The sequence below is a fragment of the Panthera onca genome, chromosome C1, assembly GCF_046562875.1.
Source record: "Panthera onca isolate mPanOnc1 chromosome C1, mPanOnc1 haplotype 2, whole genome shotgun sequence".
Taxonomy (NCBI): Eukaryota; Metazoa; Chordata; class Mammalia; order Carnivora; family Felidae; genus Panthera; species Panthera onca.
This window is the reverse complement of record NC_138346.1, coordinates 59,008,653-59,029,500: the sequence shown is the minus strand read 5'-3', so window position 1 is coordinate 59,029,500 and position 20,848 is coordinate 59,008,653. Positions and strand designations below refer to the sequence as shown.

The 20,848-nt window shown below is 40.3% G+C and overlaps 1 protein-coding gene across 1 annotated transcript in view; it reads right to left on the bottom strand.

The window, feature by feature from the left end:
- Positions 1 to 124: 124 nt before the first annotated feature.
- Positions 125 to 20,848, bottom strand: part of GPR155 (G protein-coupled receptor 155) — a 48,173-nt gene continuing 27,449 nt past the window's right edge. The window contains exons 10-16 of the mRNA XM_060621754.3: positions 19,868 to 20,078; positions 15,595 to 15,699; positions 11,339 to 11,475; positions 9,361 to 9,456; positions 7,270 to 7,334; positions 5,045 to 5,182; positions 125 to 2,082 (exon numbers count right to left, since the gene is read on the bottom strand). Of these exons, the coding sequence (XP_060477737.1) occupies positions 1,791 to 2,082; positions 5,045 to 5,182; positions 7,270 to 7,334; positions 9,361 to 9,456; positions 11,339 to 11,475; positions 15,595 to 15,699; positions 19,868 to 20,078 (1,044 nt within the window). The 3' untranslated portion in view covers positions 125 to 1,790. The remainder of the gene's footprint in view (positions 2,083 to 5,044; positions 5,183 to 7,269; positions 7,335 to 9,360; positions 9,457 to 11,338; positions 11,476 to 15,594; positions 15,700 to 19,867; positions 20,079 to 20,848) is intronic.

Here is a 20,848-nt window from a genome sequence, read left to right as displayed (position 1 = left end):
AGAAGGTCATGAAGAACAGAACAATCTCAGGAGACCCATTTAAGAAAACACTGAAAACTTACAGAAAAGACCTCTATGATGGCTTCTGCGTTTTTCAGATTAGTCAAAGAAGACGTTGGCAATGCAAGTTAAAATAGGTATTTTATTGAGAAACTTGCTTTGTCAGTGAGAGTAAAAGTTACAAATATTTTCATTTAATAAAATTAGCGTATCCATAACCCTAAAAATATCCCTTAAAAGCCTTTGTTATCTGAAACCGCAGATCATTCTGGTCCAGGGTTTTCTCTTAGTGTTTCCTATGGAAAAAGATGCTGCTTATTCCCTTCATGCAAATAATAGAACAGGTGTAGTATGATTTATTCACAAAACAAATTCTCCAGTTTGAGTTGCCTGCATGCATGTGAATTAATATCCGTATTGTTGTAACTGTAAAAGTCTCCTGGTATAACAATGAGGCTTTATGCTTACTCCTGAGCGTTCTGAGAGTTATAATGTGGTCATAAAAAAAAAAAAAAAAAAAAGTCTTGCAGCAAGACATTTCTGCTGAAAAAAAATCCCCATTCCCTAATCATAACGTAAAGTTGGTACAGGTTAATACTACACAATAAAGTGTAATTTACTTGTTAAATACACTAGGCTTCCATGCAGGTTTTTTAAAAAAATTACATATTTGTTGCATTAAAAGAGCAATGATTTAAGTCTATAAATTATTTTCTAAATGGCTTTTACATGACACACTAAAAGTATGAGAAAAATAAATACTAGAAACATAGTTTAAATAAGGTAAACCAGCACTGACACCTAATAATTAAGTAGAGGTTCAAAGGTCATGTGAATAGATCTCTTTTTAATTTACTGAAGATAAAGCTTATCGGAGGGCAACACTGAATAACTTTCAAGTTTGTAGATTTTTTATACATGGACACTTTAAGAAGACTAAATTCTAGATGTAAAAGTAGGGTGTTAGGCTTAACATTTTAAAATCTTGGCTTGAACTATATAGCTTTTTCTCATTAACTGCAGGGAAGAAGGGAATGGGGCTATCCTTCTGCACTGTGGTGCTTTCTGCAAACACCAGAATCGATACATGGCAACAGATTTGTTGATAAAATTTGAACAAATCTGCTGCAATTATTTGCAGTACAAATGTTAAAGATTATACCTCTGTGGATGGATTTTGGAGATAATATTTATGGTGGTTCTTATTCGCCTCCTAATGACACAGATTAGTACTTTGGATAGAAAAGCAGGAAAAGATGAACTTTAAAAAAAAATATTGCTTCTAGTTTTTAAATGAGTACTATTTGTTAAGAAAATGGGGAAAATAGAATAAGAAGGTCTTTTATCAGAATCACTAAAATTCTTTTTCAGGAGGTGCTATCAATAAGTGCAAAGTTGTCATAATTTAAGGTCCATTTCCTGCCAGCAATATACCTGCCAAATTTGGCAATTTAAAGCAATAATAAATTGGATGTTCGTCTTGAAATTATAGCAAACGGCTGTGGGGAGCAATGTTTTAAAATGTTGGCATAACTAGTTTATAGTAATTATCATATTTATTATCAGAACTTTACATTTTGATTTGGTTTTCTCTTTTTCCTGTCAGTTTCCTGTGTGTTTTACAAACACACGAAGTCACAGAATGTTAGCATGGGGTAGGAACACACCTCGTCAAATTTTACAGAAGAGGCAACTGAGGTTTGGAGAGGTTACGATTTGCCCAAGGTCAGACAGCTATTAAGAAACAGATCTGGGGCCAGAATGTGGCCCAGGGTTGTCTCCTTCATAATTTAGGTCTTAGGGGATGGGGATGAATGCTCGATCTCTTTATATCTTTCCTGTGGGGGAGTGTTGGCATTAACAGCAGGAGGACTCTGTTCAGGACTCTTTTGAAGAAATCTGTAAAACAAGTACTCATCCCGAAATTCATACTCATTGGTTATGTGCTGGATGACTCCTCCTTGCACCAGTCTGTCTCCATATATCACAGCTTCCCCACGGTCGGAGGCAAGGCCGACTTCAATGAGCCAGTTCACCAGGTCACAGCCACAGAAGGTCCCAGTAGACGTCTTTGCACCACACCTGTATGTCAAAGGAATGATTCACCCATATGTTCTGTAAACCTGGTATCAGCACTGCATGATAGAGGACAAGCAAGGAAAAACAGGAGACAGGGAAACACAGCATGATAGTTAAAAGTGTGGCAGGAATGAAACTCTTCTGAATATAAAGGGTTTGTTAACTCATCCAACCCTAGAAAGACCCACCAGGGGAAAAAAAAATGCCAACAATGCTTGTGAAAACAGAAACATGTTTAAAAAAAAAAAAAGAGAGACAATGTAAATGCATCTACAAAGAAGCATTCTTTTTTATAGTAGCTGGCCGGCTATAACCTGATCTATTCTGTAGACAGTTGAATATTACTTATTTTATGATATACTCTTAGGTATAATAAGTAATTGAATAGTCTTAGGTATAATAAGTAATTGAACATTAAATGATATGTTTTTATGAGCTCTTAAAAAGTGACTACTTTCACTAAACTACTCAAATCTCACTTCATTATTTTCTGTTTATCACACTGCCCACAAATAGTCTTTCTTCTTGCCTTCATCAGCAAGACAATCTTCCTGATATTTGTCAGGAATTTGGCGCATTAGGAAGGAAGGAAAGAATAAGTGTGATCTGTCTTGCCATAAATCTAAGGTCTTTAAAATGTGCTTTGATTATGAATCTATTTCTTGATTATTTAAAATTTGTCTTCCCAATGCAAATGTGGGGTGCCTCAGGTACGAATAAATAAACAAGAGGAAGAGAAGTGTGAAAGAAGCAATTAAATGAACTCTTAACATTTTCATACAAATATGCAATAGACAACATGAATCTGTCCACAAGCATCAGTCAAGCTGTAAAACCTAAAGTGCTTGACAACAGGAAACAGTGAATGAAAATCAAGACGAGATGAGAAGTAAGTGACAAAAATGTTAAAGCGTTTAACCACTAATGAATATAGGGTTTCACATAGAAATTAGAGAAGAGGCTAATATCCATGAAGGATCTTCTCAAGTACATAAGTCAAAATGTTTTAACATCAGTAGTTTGCTTACTAATAAGATATCTTAATTTATGCTTTACAACTACAAACATCACCTGGAATATTATGACCTCTGTCTGATCCTTCTCCCTGCTTGCTGGTTTTTAATTTATAGCCCAACACCTTATATCCCTGACACCAACTGGAGAATATTTGCTTCCTGATGACTGATCAGGCAGCTACAACCACAGCCCACGGAACTGCACAGGGTGGCAGAGAATGTGCCACCCTACTGGTCACAGGGCAGCACCACTACCAGCCAGCGTCCATTCGGCCACCTGGGCGCGAGGCAGCCTGTCAACTGCAAGCGCCGTGCTTCCCACCTACGCAATCACAGTGGGCCTGGCAGAGCTGACGTGGAGCACCCTTTCTTCAATTCATTTCATTTCATTTCATTTCATTTCACTTCACTTCACTTCACTTCACTTCATTATTATTTGTTGAAGTTTATTTATTTATTTTGAGGGAGAGAAAGAGAGCACAAGCAGGGGAGGGGCAGAAAGAGAGGGGAGAGAGAGGGAGAGAGAGAGAGAGAGAGAGAGAGAGAGAGAGAATCCCAAGCAGGCTCCATGCTGTCAGCACAGAGCCCAAGGTGGAGTTCGAACCCACAAACCGTGAGATCATGACGTGAGCTGAAACCAAGAGTCAGGTGCTTAACCGACTGAGCCACCCCACCCAGGAGCCCCCCTTTAATTTTAAGAAGCAACTGTAAATTGTTGAAACTGTCCATTAGTGGAACTTTGAAATAATTTTGTTTGGCTCTTTAGCTAACTTTTCTTCATAGTTTACCATTTCCAGAAACCGGGCTAGGACCCTCGTACAGATTTTGCTATCCGATTCAAAAACATGCCATCTAATTTTAAAGAAGAGGAAAATTAAGGTTTAGACAACTGAACTTGCCCAATGATGTCACATAGCTAATAAGTAGCAGATTCGGGAGCTGACTTCTAGTATCAGTGCCCAGTGAGTCCCCTTTCCACTAACTGTCCCAGGCTACCTGTTTCTAAACAAATATAGTGGCATAGGATATGTGTACATATATCATCCTGAATGGCAATTTCAAATTGGCAGCTATAGACATAAAAGGACAGATTTCATTTCATTTTCCTGACAATGTCATTAATAATATGAAATAACATACCACTAGGAGATGGAGAATAGAAAGTCACTTCTAAATCCAGTGTATCTCCTGGTTTTGTGAGAGACACTAACGGCCAACATGAAGTGAATGTTAATATTTTACTACATTTTCGTTCATTCTAAATTAGTTTTCACATTTTATATGGAAATCAGAAGTTATATAACTTCTAAAAAGTGTAAGAATCTTACATACGCTGTTTTAAAACAATTTTTTTTAACATTTATTTATTTTTGAAAGACAGAGAGAGACAGCATGAGTGGGGGGAGGGGAGGGGCAGAGAGAGAGGGAGACACAGAATCCGAAGCAGGATCCAGGCTCTGAGGCTGTCAGCACAGAGCCCGATGCGGGGCTCGAACTCACGGACCGTGAGATCATGACCTGAGCTGAAGTTGGATGCTTAACCAACTAAGCTACCCAGGCACCCCAGTATATGCTGTTTCTTTTTTAAAATTTTTTTAAAAAGCGTTTTTATTTATTTTTGAGAGAGTCACAGAGTGCAAGTGGGGGAGGGGCAGAGAGCGAGGGAGACACAAAATCTGAAGCAGGCTCCAGGCTCTGAGCTGTCAGCACAGAGCCTGACATGGGGCTGGATCATGACCTGAGCTGAAAGTCCGACGCCCAAACAACTGGGCACCCAGGTGCCCCAGTATATGCTGTTTCTTAAACTATAAACTGTTTTAACTTTTACATGTAATTGTGCTATTGAAAAAAAAAAAACCAATCATATAGTTAATTACAACCATATTACTTAGCCTGTTACAAACCAAAATTAATCATCTAAAATATAATTATCTAGAATTTGTACTTGCCTTCTTTCCTTGACAATGTTTCGGATACACAGATCACGATGATAATGGATAAATTGTTGACAGGTCATTTTTATTTCCTCAGGAACAGGAGAACCCCTGTTGTCTGTTGTATCTTTATTATTCCATAGGAACTCAAGTCTAAAAACCAAAATTTAAGGAGGTCACTTTTAAGGAATGAAAAGCACTCAGAGAGAACCCCTTCCTGCTTATCACCCCATCGACACAGCTCTTCCAAAGCGGTCATCGACAACATCCACATGTTGTTAGTGTCTGAAGCAAAGACCTAACCCGCACTTGGTTTCCTGGTCCAAGCAGGTGGAGACTTGAACATTTTATAAGCCGTCCAAACATATTTGATCTATTTCAGTTTCTACCAAAAAAATGAAGTTCTTTCCTTACTCCACATTCTACTGTTTTAAGTGGCAAAAATAACTTACAGAGATCAAGTATTTTATTTAATCATTCTCCAATTTCAGTACCAGAGAGACAAATACTGGGCTCTGGAATACAGCATCATTCTGTTTCTGCCAGCCCAGGCGATACGTGTGTTGACCATTTTAACTGATCAACATTATGAGCTGATAACTAAGTTCAATGGCTTTCCTATTACGCTTTTCCTCCTTCATGAAATGAAGCAACTATATCTTTTTAAAAAAATTTTTTTTAACGTTTATTTATTTTTGAGACAGAGAGAGACAGAGCGTGAACAGGGGAGGGTCAGAGAGAGGGAGACACAGAATCCGAAACAGGCTCCAGGCTCTGAGCTGTCAGCACAGAGCCCGACGTGGGGCTTGAACTCACGGACTGCAAGATCATGACCTGAGCCGAAGTCAGATGCTTAACCGACCAAGCCACCCAGGCGCCCCAGAAGCAACTATATCTTAATAATGTGATGATGTTAATGACGACAAAAAAGAAGTAGAAGAAAGAACAGTGACCACATACTGGGCACTTTTTAGGTAGTGGATAGGATAAATTCCATTAGCACTTCTAGTTTCTACTGATTTTGACTTTGAAAACAAATGAGAGTAACAAAGATGTGTGCCTCCCCCTTCCTTCCACTCCTGGGTTGCAGAATTCCCATTTCATTATTTCTTTTAAAGAAGTTACTAATCTGAATCCAAAGAAACTCTTCACCAAGCTAATAAAAACAATTTAGGAAGAAGGGACTTGAGTTTTCTATAAATTGTCAGTTTGATAGAAAGAGAAATCCTATTGTCAAAGGAGAATCTATATTGTCAAATACCGACCTTTGGGGATGCACAATCTACCACTTCCATTCCTAGATATATTTTTCACGTTTCACTTTACTTTATGTAGTTAATGGCATAGATAGAAGTCCTCATCCATCAGGGGACCTGGGTGGCTCAGTCGGTCGACTTCAGCTCAGGTCATGATCTCACAGTTTGTGGGTTCAAGCCCCGCATCAGGCTCTCTGCTGTCAGTGCAGGGCCCGCTTTGGATCTTCTGCCCCCCTCTCTCTGTCCCTCCCCCTGGTATTCTCTCTCTCTTTCCCTCAAAAATAAATAAACATGAAAAAAAAAGTTCTCACCCATGAATTCTCGTTGAAACGCAAATGACAATGTGGGAGTAACAAGAGTTTTTCTAAAGTTTTCTCTGCAATTATTAATTTTTTTTAAGTTTATTTTTCTTTATTTTGAGAAAGAGGGAGAGAACAGGTGCGAGCAGGTAGGGGGCAGAGAGAGAGAATCCCAAGCAGGCTCTGCACCAGCAGTGTAGAGCCTGATGCAGGGCTCAAGCCCATGAACCATGAGATCATGACCTGAGCTGAAACTAAGATTTGGAGGCTTTAACTAACTAAGCCACCCAGGTGCCCCTTCTCTGCAATTATTTACAACAAATGTGTGAATCAACACAATGTTTAGTTTAACCTTTCTGTGGTCTAGCAATTACTATAGGTTTAAAAATATCAGTATGTTAATAGAATGGCCTTGTCATTACTTTTACAGATATAGATTTCTTTCTAAAATTTTTTAATGTTTATTTTTGAGGGAAAGAGACAGAGCATGAGCAGAAGAGGGGCAGAGAGAGAGGGAGACACAGAATCCAAAGCAGGCTCTAGGCTCTGAGCTGTCAGCACAGAGCCCGATACAGGGCTCGAACCCACAAACCATGAGATCATGAACTGAGCCAAAGTCAGATGTTTACCCGGCTGAGCCACCCAGGTGTCCCCAGATGTCGATTTATTTCAAAACTAAATTTACCTTCTTTTGAAAGGTAGAATGATTAAATGTTTGTCCAATCCAAAGATGCCAAAGGAAATAAATCCCTATGGAAGAAGAAAGGTTACAGTCATGAGTTCAACAGTAGAATGTTAAGACTGAGGAATTATGGAAGCCACCATATATTTAGTGCTGGGGGAAGCTAACCTAGAGTGATTAGAGCAGTATTTTAAATGGACCACACAAGGCAGGTCCTCTAAAGTTCAGTGTCTGGAGGCAGGTATGATACTTGGCTGCCTCTTCTTAGTCATGTGTCCTACTAGTTAGGTTGGATCATTGACTTAACCCAGGGCTGAGCTGCCACATCTGTATTCTAGCTCACTGAAGAAAAACGAAAACATTTAAGAGCTTCACGTCTTTGTTTTCCCTTTTGAAAAAAGAAAATAAGTGATCTCCCGTCGTGCTTCAGTGTTTATATTTCTGTTAACACTTCAGAAAGTAGAGAATTATATAGTGTCTGATTACAGTGAAGTCACTGAACAAACTTTATGTGACATGAAATTGGCTAGGTGCTTAGGGAAAGGGTTTGAGGGATTTGGGGGTGATGAGGAAAACTGGCACCAGAAAGTGGCCACAGGTAAGGACGATTGGAATTGCCTGGGGAGACAGAAGGTTGGCAACTGCCATTTGCCAGGCACAGTGGGTTAAGGATCTCAGTGCAGGTTGATGGGAGGTAGGATGGACAATGCGATATACTGCAAGAAGGATGTACCTTGCTTCACCCCCAAACTATAAACAGCCAAAAAGGAATGACCTTACTATAACACCTATATGGGAGGGGGTGGGAGTGTTTGTATAACTCTCTCTCTCTCTCTCTCTCCTTTGAAACACTTGGGCCATTAGCTATGGGGGCATCATCTCAAATGCAACATTCCTGGCGTTAGCTTCTTCGTTTGTGAAGCTTTCTCAGTTCCAGTCCTGGGGTGACAGCCTGGAGTGGGCTTCTTGAAATCAAAAGGCTGAGTGAGACTACGAGTTCTGAACTTAGGATTTTATAGTTCTTGGGTACAAAAATCAGATCTCAGATTCACAAAGTGAGGTGGGCATCATGTAGCCTGGGATACTCAAGCCAGTCTGTAATAAACTGATTAGGTCACTTATCTATCTAGACGTAGTCTTTTTGCCCCCACCATCATGGCAAAACAAACTGGAAGTATTTCAAGAAATTAATGTTAGGGTAAAATGTGCAGGAATGTCTACTAATAAATGTTAACTGACTCAGGTAGTCGATTATTTCAGGTTTAATAGGCAAAACCAGTGATTTCAAACAGAGTTATTTTTTTCAACCTGATACTTAATCTGTGGGACTAATATTCTTTCTTTATTAAAAAGTAAGAGATTGAAAACAGAATCACACTTTGAAATTTTCACATAAAAATATTTTCCCAATATGTAAAATGTCGTTTATTCTTCAATATCCATTTTAATAGTGACATAAAGACAACAGCACCTATCATATTAGTTCTTCATGGAATTTTAGTTCCTAATTTTTAAAACCGGGAATGATAATGTCACTTGGTTGGTGTTCCTGTGACGTCTAAGTAAGAGGACTAATGTAAAATCCTTAATAATGGTTGGCATTTAGACTGTCAAGGAATGGTAACTACGATCCCTGGCCCAAATGTATTTATCCATCACATGATTTTCTAACAAAGATTTAAGCACCTATCGTTCGAGAAACATCAACAAGTAAATGAAATGATGTTCATCAATTTAAGTGACTCGACTAAGGGACTCAGAGAAGGGAAGTCTTTTTCCCAAAGTGACTTATTAAGACCATAACAAAGTTTCAAAAGAAGTTGGGACATCTTGTCCCTGCTTAACTGACCACTCTTCATTTTAAAACCAAAGCAAAAAACGATTTGGTGTTTGTGACTGAAACACTCAATGTGCATTCTGATGACGAGAACCAACATGGAGATCGGATGCAGCTGTCAGCTGTCACGCATGCCGGCAGCTGGCGAACCAACTAAACCCTTTTGATTTAAAAGAAAACAACATCCGCACCACTACCCCCCAAACAACCCATCCAGGAAAACAAAAAAGCCCTCAAAGTTCTCAGTACATAAATACCTGGCCAAAGTTAAACACAGCACAGAAAAACTGTAGCTCAACATATAGCCTTCCAGGTTCTTGGTTGAAGAGCCACCATAAACAACTGGAAAGATTCTGTAAAGGAAGGTGAAAATAGTATTTTAAAATGAAGCTAGCTAATCATTTCTTTCTATCCAGAACACAGTACAATAACTTATCTGCTTAATAATTGGGGGGGCGGGGAGACTAAAAGGAAAAACACCGAGAGAATATAGAGGCTTTGTCTTTTGAACAAGAGGTTTCAACCTCTCCTCCTGACAGATGTCACTCAAACAGCATCTAATTTGATCAGATCCGAAGCAAGAAGACATGCGCCATAATACGGAAGCTTACATAATATATCAGGACTGCCAACCAGCCTAAGACAGGACTGATTTTAAAATTAGTTCTACACAATGAAAACAATCACATCACTAAGCAGCAGTTCTTGGCAGCATTTCTTACTGTTTGATTTTTGTTCTTTTTTTTCAATAATTTTTTTAATGTTTGTTTATTTTTGAGAGAGAGAGACAGAGAGACCGAGGGAAAGTAGAGGAGGGGCAGACAGAGAGGGAGACACAATCCAAAGCAGGCTCCAGGCTCTGAGCTGTCAGCATGGAACCCGATGCAGGGCTTGAACCCATGAACCATGAGATCGTGATCTGGGCCGAAGTCGGACGCCCAACCAGCTGACCCACCCCGGTGCCCCTTTTTGATTTTTGTTCTTAAACAGCAGTTAAAATGGTGCCGGCTGACAGCATTCTATGTAATGAACATCCCAATGTAAAAAGGTTTCTTCATTGGTTATATATATGGTCCATCTCCCATCTAGGGAGGACCCAGGCAAGTTACATTTGAACCATCTTAAAGAATTATATAATAAATGATAATTCACACAAGAGGACATAAAACTGATTTTCAAATCCCTTAGTAATCAAAGAAATGCATTTAGAAAATAAAGGGCTATATTTCACTTATAAAGTTATCAAACTTTAAAATTCATAACATTCAGGGGCGCTTGGGTGGCTCAGTTGGTACAGGCCCGATTCTTGATTTCAGCTTAGGTCATGATCTCACGGTTCGTGGGTTTAAGCTCTCTGTCTCCTTCTTTCTTTGCCCCTTCCCCTCTCTCTCTCTCTCTCTCTCTCTCTCTCTCTCTCTCTCTCTGTCTCAAAGAAATAAACATTAAAAAAAATAAAATTCATAACATTCAGTGCTGGTGGGAGTCCTTTTACAAATCTATACTACTCCTTCCGAACACAATTTTGTAGACTGCATCCAGAGGCACAGAAATCGTTATACTCTTTGATCCAGGTTTCCCAAGTCTGAGAATCTATCATAATGAAATATTGCATGGAGATGTTTATTTGAGCATTTGGAAAAACTAGGAATAATCATCCATAAGGAAGTGGTTGGGTAAATTACAATGTATCTCCTCTACTGTTTACTGAGGAGCCATTTAAAGTAACAGTTACGAACAACTACGTAGCAAGAAGAAAATGACTGACACAAGTGACAAAGCAGAGTATAAATCTCTAGGTACAGTTTAGAACCACGAAAAATGTATGAAAAAAGAGAAGGCAGTGATTGTGCAAATATCTATGGCATGAAGTGGTTATGTTCTTTTCATAATTAAAAATTCTTTCTAAAAGTTTATCTTCTGGGAGGCCACGTAGGCTTTTAGTCACTGAGTGGCCCTGCACACAGCGTGGAGATACCCGGTTTTACCAAATTCTAGGTTCAGAGCATACAATGAGGAAATGACTCTAAGCAACATAGGCTGTTGGGCCATTTAGGTGACAGGGTGCTGTGAATCCTTCTTGCCCCCTTCCCCACCAAACTGCTCAAGATGGGGATTCAGATTGGCCTCGCTGCCACGCCCCGAAGCAGGAACTAAGTTTCTCCCAGATGCCTGAATAAAATCTTTGCCAAACATTTAAAGAAATGGCCCCAAAACAAAATCAGAAGAAACATTTACAGCAAACAGGCCAATAATGAGAAGTAAACACAGCAACACATGTCGAGCCAGTTGCTGGTCTCCACTCTGTAGATACTGCTCCTCTTCCTGGACTAACATGCAGCTCTGGGAGTTACAGCGACTCACACAATGCTCATCTATAAGACAGTAAGTACAACAATTTGTAATCAGAGCTTTTTATTTGAATGCATTTCAAATTCATAATGACTTTCGAAGCAAACCAGCACATATGCACATTCAGCTCAGAATCAGTGTATTATTTTAGATGAAATCTGAGGAAGGCTCCTTCTTGTGGTTTCAGGAGAGTTGTACTTGTCAAGTGTTTTTATCTGAAAACTACAAGTAGTATGCCATAGTTCCCGTCTACACTATTCAACGGTGTTAATATATACATACATACATAAAGACCAGGCTTACTGTATATACTTATAGAATTTTTCTACACCAAAATATACACAAATAATTTTCATCGACGTAGGATCATACTACACAGACAATTTGGCAGCCTGCTTTCTTTTTACTTAGCAACACTATGCACCTCCCCCATGCATGCCGTTAGCTGTTGTTACCGCCATTAGCTATATATTATAACCCTCTATGTATCTTAATTTCTTTTTTTTAAGACTAAATTAATAACTCGTGTTTCATCTATAACAAATCTGCATATTGGTCACGAATATCCTGTTTTGGCTAACTGTAACACAAACTTAATTATTTCCCTTTGCCTTTCATTAAAGAGTTTAAAATCTGCCTTAGAAAAGACCTTTAAGAAAGCAAATAAAAGCTGTTATACACTGTTCTGTTCACATACAGAACAAAGTCCAAATCACAGATACGAACGACCCTTGTGTGGCCTAGAGTAGAGGGGAAGGGCCTTTCCCAAGAAACCTCTGTTCTCTTGCCTCAACTCCACCATGTACATGGTCTCAAAAGCAGGGGAAAACATTTTCTTCTTACCAAATGGATGTCTAGCCTAACATACAGTCTGATTTTAAACAGCGAAAGATGAAAAACACAATATTGTAGCTCTCAACCCTCAAGGTAACAATAAAAATTTGTATTTCCCACAGCCACTTTTTAGAAAAAGACACATGGCGTCCTTAAACACGGTCTAACATCACAGCAATGGCATGCAGAAGTGTGCTGTGCTAAGTAAAAAGAAAACAGGCTGCCAAACCATTGCTGTGGTGTGGTCCTATTTTAATAAGAATTATTCGTGTATATCTTGGTATAGAAAAATTCTACCGGTATACATAATAAATCTGGTCTCAAAATACTGTGTACCGATATGACAAAAATGGATAAAAATGAATTTTACTATCTTCCATTTGCCCCTTTTACACATCATAATATTGATTTTGCCTTTGTGCTGTACCGGTGTTTTGGGGATGAGGAACTAACTATACTATCAGACTCGAAGAATTCTCACTTGTCTGTGGTCTGATTTCTTTTCCCCTTTTTTTGTTTCAGGCTTAGGAATGATACTAAATTGGATGAGTAGACAACGTCCATAGATGATGGCTTTCCTTCTATGTAAGTTTTGCAAAAGAGGATCAGAAAATGTAAGAAGCTCCTATAAAAGAGTTTTTCAGGAATGAGCATTATTAACGAAGAACATGACAGATAAGCAAAGCAAAACAATTTTCAGAGACAAAAGAAATGTCAAATTAAATTACATGTTGAATTTGTCTATGGACTTTACTATTAGGTATATTGTGTAGGGAGGAAAAATAAGAAGGAAAGCCTTGGGAATTATGATGTAAAGAAACATTAGTTTACAAAATTGGCACCCCAAAACTGAAAGACAGTTTAACTGAATGCCCAATGGGGTTTCCTATCAGAAAGCCAGCGAAGGCCCAACATCTGATATATTTTTACTTCTTTCTGGAGAAACGGGAGTTCCACGATTTAAAATCCATTCCTAGCCAGCAGCTGGCAGCCAAACATAAACCCTGCTGGACTAATAGCAACTGTTACCACTGCGACCGCTGTTTGCTGGGCGTTTACTATGTGCCCCACGTGCTGTGCTAGGTGATTTGCACACATGTTTATTTATAACCCTCACAGCTTTTATATAGAAATGAAATGTCTTTGGCAACAATACAGTTGACATATACTTCATCATGAAGAGAGGGCTTTGGGGGGTTTCCCTTTCTAACTTGATTATAAATGAGCATAATTAGTTGACAGTGCATTGCAATTTCATATAAGTGTGCTCAGTTGTTTTAAATAATTTGAATTCCATGTGTATGCATGGGGATGGCCCAAGGCGGTGGCACGGGAAGACCCTGAACTCATCTCCCACAGACACACCAAATCTACCACGATCTATGCGATAACTCCCACCTGAAAAGAGCTGAAAACTAGCTGAGTAGCTTCCTCTGCAATGAGGGAAAAATGGCCCCATGGAGCCAGGTCGAAAGGCAGAGCTATAGTCTTACCAAAACCCTCACCCCAGGGTGCAGCAACCCACAATAGGGAAGGCTTTCACAGGCTCAGAGCTTCTCCCTGAGGAGTGAGGGGTCTGTGCTCCATATCAGGTACCCTGACCCTGGGGACCTACACCAGACAGATGAGGCCCCAACAAAGTCTGGTTCTGGAAACCAGTGGGGCGTATGTCCAGGGGACCCAAGGGCTATGGGGAGCTCAGCAGGGACTCACCCGTCTGGGGAACCAGCACTGGTTTGAGAGATGACTGGATTATATGTGAAGGAGATTCAATTGTTAAAGATTCGCTGGAATTTTCCTTGAGGGGGAGAGTGCTGTTGGAGAGTGCCAGTTTTCGCACTCTCCCTCTCTTTCTAGGGCAGGCATGTATGGCTAAAACCAAGGCATGTCTCTCCCAGAATGCTCTTCTTTAGCATCGCTAAAATTGCAAGCGTGTCCCCCCACCTCCCCTCCATGCTCCTTCCTGGCACAGGCATGCCCCACACCCAACACTCTCCTGCAGCCTTGCTAAAGGCTGACGGATGAACTCAGCCCACAGAGAGGCCAGTCTCGTTTGCCTGGCTCTGGTGGCCGGAGGGGCCTGTACTCCTGGGCTCTATGGGTCTATAACAATTGGGAAGACAGTTCTGGACAGGACACCATATCCTGCACAACACACAGACAGTAGACTGAAACACACCCCCAGTCTGCACGTGGCAAAGACTCATTTATTTACCCCGGAACTTCAACCTGAGGGATAGGATTCAGGTTGGCCACACACCTAAAGGCACTCTCAGAGGATGTAGGCAAGGAGACACCATCTGCACCCACCCCCGCCCCCTACTTGGCTTCACCACAGCTTGCTAGTGTCTCCTAGACAGGATCTTTTACACTGGTCTCAAGCTCTGATTCTTGGCACCTGCTGCCCAGAGGATACCTTCAGATCTCCTGGTCTAGAGATCAGCAGGGTCTATGACTGTGGTCTCACAGAACTGTATACATTTGCATACTTGAAAAATTGCTGCCTGAGGGTCTGGCTTCCAATCAGCCTGAATCTAGGTGGTGACCGAGATCCCTCCCTTTGGAATGCTGACGGGACCTACCACACCCTCAACAACTGGGACTCTCAAGAATAAATCAGGCTACTTAGACAATCACAAAGGTTCTAGAGACCACCAAGAGCTAGGACAGGGTCAAACACAGACTTGTGGTTATCGAAGTGAAGGGGGTTAGGGGAGGGTGAAAAGAGTGAAGGGGGTCAATGATGAGCGATGGTAACTAGACTTATTGTGGTGATGACTTTGTGATGTATACAAATATTGAATTATTATGCTGTACACCTTCTACTAATATAATGTCATATTCCAATTTGGGCACAAACAAAACCTTGAAATTCAGACCACAAATGTAATTCAGTCTCTTAGTCTATATGTCAAAGATTATTACTTTTAAAGATTTTTCTTATTTTATGAGAAAGGGTATATTTAAAGTATACAGATTTAAAATGTAATTAAGCACTGGCCCTGGAGGAAATGAGTTGAGGGGGGAGTCTCAGCTGCTAAAATATGAAAAACATCTGAGAAAAAAAATGGCACTTGGGGCAAACTTCTTGGAGTTATCACATGGGTTACATTTATTGGAAAATGTGTGTATAATTCTACCAGTTACTATAAGAACTTTATTTTTTTCATGAATATTCTATCTATGCACAACTATTATCCTATTAGCACTCTTCCCCATCTTATCTGAGAATGCATAATCAGTCCAGCTTTCTAAGGAGAGGAATCTTCTGTTCCTTAAGCGCATCCTCACAGCCTGGAGGCACTTACTTTTCTCAGACGAAGGAGTCACAAGCCCACTGGTGCCTGTGTTTGCTACCGGCTCTGCGGATGGGCAGCATAATCCACCATTTCCCATGGAGCAGGAGCAGCAACCTGTATAAATAAGACAGCATTCGAGAATAAGGACCAACCCCAGCAGAAATGAACAGCTTGGAGAGATGTCAAACAAAACAAACCCAACCCAAACCAAAAAAAACAACCCGTTCTCTCTCTCTCTCTCTCTCTCTCTCTCTCTCTCTCTCACACACACACACACACACACACACACACATTTCCCATGCAGCCACAATATTTTCACATGGGATCTATCAAGAAGAATTTGCACGTGCTTATATAGAAGTTAACATTTAAAGGGTGGCAGACAAAAGCTCAGCTCCTTTATATATGGTCTCCTTGTGGTATGAGACAACTCATGTTGTTTCATGAGTTACCACTGTGCTTTGAGAACTAAGCATCTGAACACTTTCTTAAAATAGAGCTTTTATTCCATCACTCATTAAAAACATGCACGAATGCTCTATTGTTTACTGTAGTTAATTCAAACTCATTAGCTTGAATTTAAAAGGCTCATGAGGACTTGGCCCCTCTCTCCCTATCCAACTGCCCCCGCTACTCAACAAGGCCTTTCCCTTCTCTCAGGACAATTCTTCAGTGTCCTCCACAAATCCCATGTCTATCTGAGTCTCCGGACCTAGTTAGAAACACATACAATTCCCACTCTTATTAATTCACTGAAGTCCTCTCTTCCTTTCAAGAATGTGTTTTCTATGTGTCTAGAAGATGCAGTAAAAACAATTATATTCTTTTGTTTTTTAAATATATACAGCTGAAAATCTCTTGCTGCTTTATAGGTAGACTGGTTTACAGAAGTCAACCGAGACACCTGCTATAGAGCTGTAACTTTTCCTCTACATAGCCAGAGAACACATGCGGTGTCCTTTCAACATTTCACACGTATATAAGACGTGGTGCTCCGTGACAATGGATTCGAATAGAATAATAACTTCAGTGATAAACTGTATTAAAATTTAATATGCTAGAAAAAGGAATAATGCCTAGGCTGAAACTTTCATTGACAATATGTTTCGATTCTTCAGTAATGTTCTTAACCGAAAAAAAAAAAATGTCGAAGTATAAAAACTACAATGTAGAATAAACTATCACAAGCGTCTTTCTAAATTTAAGATAATGATGCCACCTCTCAAGGTGAAAATAGAACACAGCATAATAGAAAAGAAAATACAGAGATCATCTGGCCTGGCCCTCCTATCTTCAGAAACTTGAAGGCTTCTATCAGCTAAGATAACATTGTTCAGAAGACAGGTATAAAGCCAGCCGGTTCCAGTGACATACACGTAGGGTGTGAATGTACATGCATAATATCGCAGCCACCACAGAAAGTGCGATGGCCGTTTGCATCTTCTAACATACAAAGGATGTGTAACCAGCCTGTTAGCTTTTTCTTTTCTAACTAAACCTTCAAGCTCGTATTAAAATAGGTTAATTTTCCTTTCAGTCATGATTCTACATTTATAACATGCAAATCACGGGTCTTGGACAAATGTGTGGCAAGAGGTAGAGGTGAACGATCTATGTTGGACTACTAAGGTTTGGGAGGCCAGGCTGGATACGTAATGTGTTATGTGTTAACACTACTAGCGAAGCAGAAGACGGCAGGATTTGGGGAAGGAGAATAACCACGTGGATTTTAAAACCTTTTCGCTGCGAACATCCATGAATAGGTAAATAAACACGTACTTTGCCATGGCAATTTGTAGGGCAGCTTCAGAAAATGGTGGTGTGTTTTACGCACCCATCCATCACCCCACCCATTTCGCAAATATTACTAAACACTTACAGTAAGCCTGATACCATGCTAGGTGCTGAGGCCATAACGTTGGGCAGATCAGTCACAGCTCTTACCGTCAAATGGGTTATACAGACAATTTGAAAGGCAATTATAAAACGGTGTGATACAAGGAGAGGGAAATATAAACACTGGGGACGGTTTCCTATGGAACCATGCAATAGTTGTCCTCTGGCTCTTCATTTATTTACATTACAGGGCAAGTTAGTTTTCCTGCCAGAGATGATGATGACAAGGTTTAAAGAATATCTATGGTACACTTTACTAGTTATTTTCAAAATACAGGCATGGCGGGGGGTGGTGAGGGCACCTGGGTAGCTCAATCGGTTAAGCGTCTGACTTTGGCTCCGGTCATGATCTCATGGTTTGTGGGTTCAAGCCCTGCATCAGGCTCCGCGCTGACAGCTCAGAGCCTGCTTCAGATCTTCTGTCCCATTCTCTCTCTGCCCCTCCCCCAGTGGTTCTCTCTCTCTCAAAATAAATAAATAAACTTAAAAAAATTTTAAAATACAGGTAGAGGTAGCAGCAAAAGGCTCTGGGCTTAAGATACTTGGTTTCGTGTTCCCTGCACAAGTTGTCAGGCTTTCTGTAGCCAGTTCTGAAACAGTCCTGGGGAAAGAAGGCATAGAGAGCCAGCCAGAGTGGTGGTCTTCAGGATCCTTTATAGGATCACTGAAAGAGTCCATAAAGAAAATGAGGAAGGAAAGGGTGATGGGCAGGATCAGAAAATACTGCAGACTTAGGGAAAGCAGCTTTTAAAATGTTAGTGAAAACATAAATAGAATCCTTGAACCTCCATTTTAGAAGGAAATAGGTCAAGAAGGCTCAAAAGAATGAAATTCTGATGTTGTAATCGCAAAGGTTCTAACAAAAAAAAAATTAGTGAGCACCATTAATAATATGAACTAAATGAGTCCCGAGTGAGGCAGGGATAGTGTGTAAGTGAGGAGTTGGCAAACTACGGTCCTGTGTGGCAGGACCCTGTCGTCCTATGTAGTAACATTGGCAGCATCAGATGTGGGAGCCAAGGCACTGGGAGCTTTGCCCCAGATCAAAGAGCAGGAAACTGTGGAGTCAGGGTTTGAACCCAGCCAGTCTGGCTCCCATCTCTGTTTTTAGCTACTGTGCTATATACTTCCAGTTTGGGATGGAGGAAGGAAGAGAGGGAGAAGGAGGCAATGTAAAACGGTAAGATTTGTGGGATTTTCTTTTTTTTTTTAAGACAAAAATAGTTAAATGTTTAAGATCTCTTTCTCTTTTTATTGATATTTAGAACTAATAGGTTTTTTAGAATGTTTATTATTTTTGAGAGAGAGAGAGAAAGAGAGCGAGCACAAGCAGGGGAGGGCAGAGAGAGGAACAGAGGATCTGAAGCAGGCTCTGTGCTGACAGTGGACAGGATGGAGGGCACGAAAGCAGGGAGCCCAGAAAGCCCGGAGCCTGGACAGCGGGGAGCCCAATGCGGGCTTGAACCCTAGAACCACAAGATCATGACCTGAGCTGAAGTCAGACTGTGCCACCCAGCCGCCCCTACAGCTAACAGTTTTGAGATTAGTCATCCCTCTACTCCACAAAGTCTCTGAACAAAATAGGTACTGTCACTGACACTTCCTGGCACAATGTTTTACGTCTATGAAATCTCCACATGCAGCAATGAATCCAAAATGCATACTCTGTTGCTGAGTTTCCTTCATGAATTGAAGCAAATCTCACAACAATTGTTGACACTTATTAACAAAGTTACTAGTTAAGATCATACTTTCACTTATACCAAGGATTGGCAGACATTTTCTATAAAGGACTAGATGATAAATACTGTAGGCTTGGCAGGTCCCTGGTCTCTGGTGAATGACTCAACTCTACCAGCATCAGCATGAAAGCAGCCATGGACAATACACAAATAAGTGAGCACAGGTGTGTTCGAACAAAACATTATGAACACGGAATATGTAAGAACTGGGCCATACGACAACAGTCAAGGGACCAGATTTGGCCTGCAGACTACAGTTTGCCAATTCCTACTAACTCTGTTTCATCAGGCCTCCTTTAATTCATTTTATTACGGTGCTTGCCTGATACAAGACTGTCAAGTTAACAAATGTTTTAAGTGCTGGGTTTCCTGGAAGGGGACTTCCTTCAGTTGTTACTCTTTCCTAAACTTTCAGGTCCAAAGAAGTCTCAGGATTTAACACAAGATGATCCTCACAAGATACTTACAAACGCGAATCTAATGAAGAACCTGCAAGCTCTTTTTGCTCTTGACTATGATTCAAGTCCCTCATTTGACAAATACCTGTGATATTCCAGATAGTTCAAGGGCGTTTTCTGAAACAAAACACTCAGGATACACGCTATACAGGCATGGAAGCGTTTCTTTACATTTAAGGATCGTACCTGTTTCCGGGATAGAGCTTGTAAAAGGTTCCGGATCGTTTATCGGCACTGGACTCTCCTCAAAAGCGGTGTTCCCAGGCTCTGCTGCTTTGTGGCTCTGAGACTGGTCGAAGCCTTCATAGCGTCCCGCTTGGGTGGTGCGGTTCATACACATGAGTGATATGCCCGCTATCACGATGCTGCAGAACAGGGTGACTGCCGTGATGATCATCTGCCAGTTGTTGCAAAGACACATTAGGACACTTTGCGTAATCCCATCTTTGATAATCTTAGTAGAATAGGTAAAGGGAACTTTTTCTGGTGGGAAATACAATATCCCCACAGCTACAAATGCTTTAGAACAGTAGTTCTCAAAAAAAGACTAAGAGTATGAAAGGGATATAGGTTACTTGTAGAGAAACTAGGATTTGCTTGTAATCATGTAAGATTTCTAGATGCTTCTTTCACTGTACATCAATATCTTGGTTTCTTCTATAGGTAATCTAAATGACTACTCACAGGCCTTTTTTAATTTAAAGTTTTTGCTTGTTTTAATACCTAAGTTCAAGGGTACCTCAGCTGGAGACTCTGTTATGGTAATAATACTAAACATAAATAATTCTGGCTAATACTTATTGAGTACTAACTATATGCCAGCACTAGTCTAAGTCCTTTAAATGTATAATCTTATCTATTCTCACAACAACCCAATAAAGTTCAAAATTACAAAAAAGAAAAAAGGAGAAAGGAAGTCAAAATCTTTTGATGGTCTTTTTATTTATTTATTTATTTTTAAAACATTTTTTTTAATGTTTATTTATTTCTGAGACAGAGAGAGAGCATGAGTGGGGGAGGGACAGAGAGCAAGGGAGACACAGAATCCGAAGCAGGCTCCAGGCTCTGAGCTGTCAGCGCAGAGCCGGATGCGGGGCTCGAACTCACAAACCATGAGATCGTGACCTGAGCCGAAGTCAGTTGCTCAACCGACTGAGCCACCCAGGT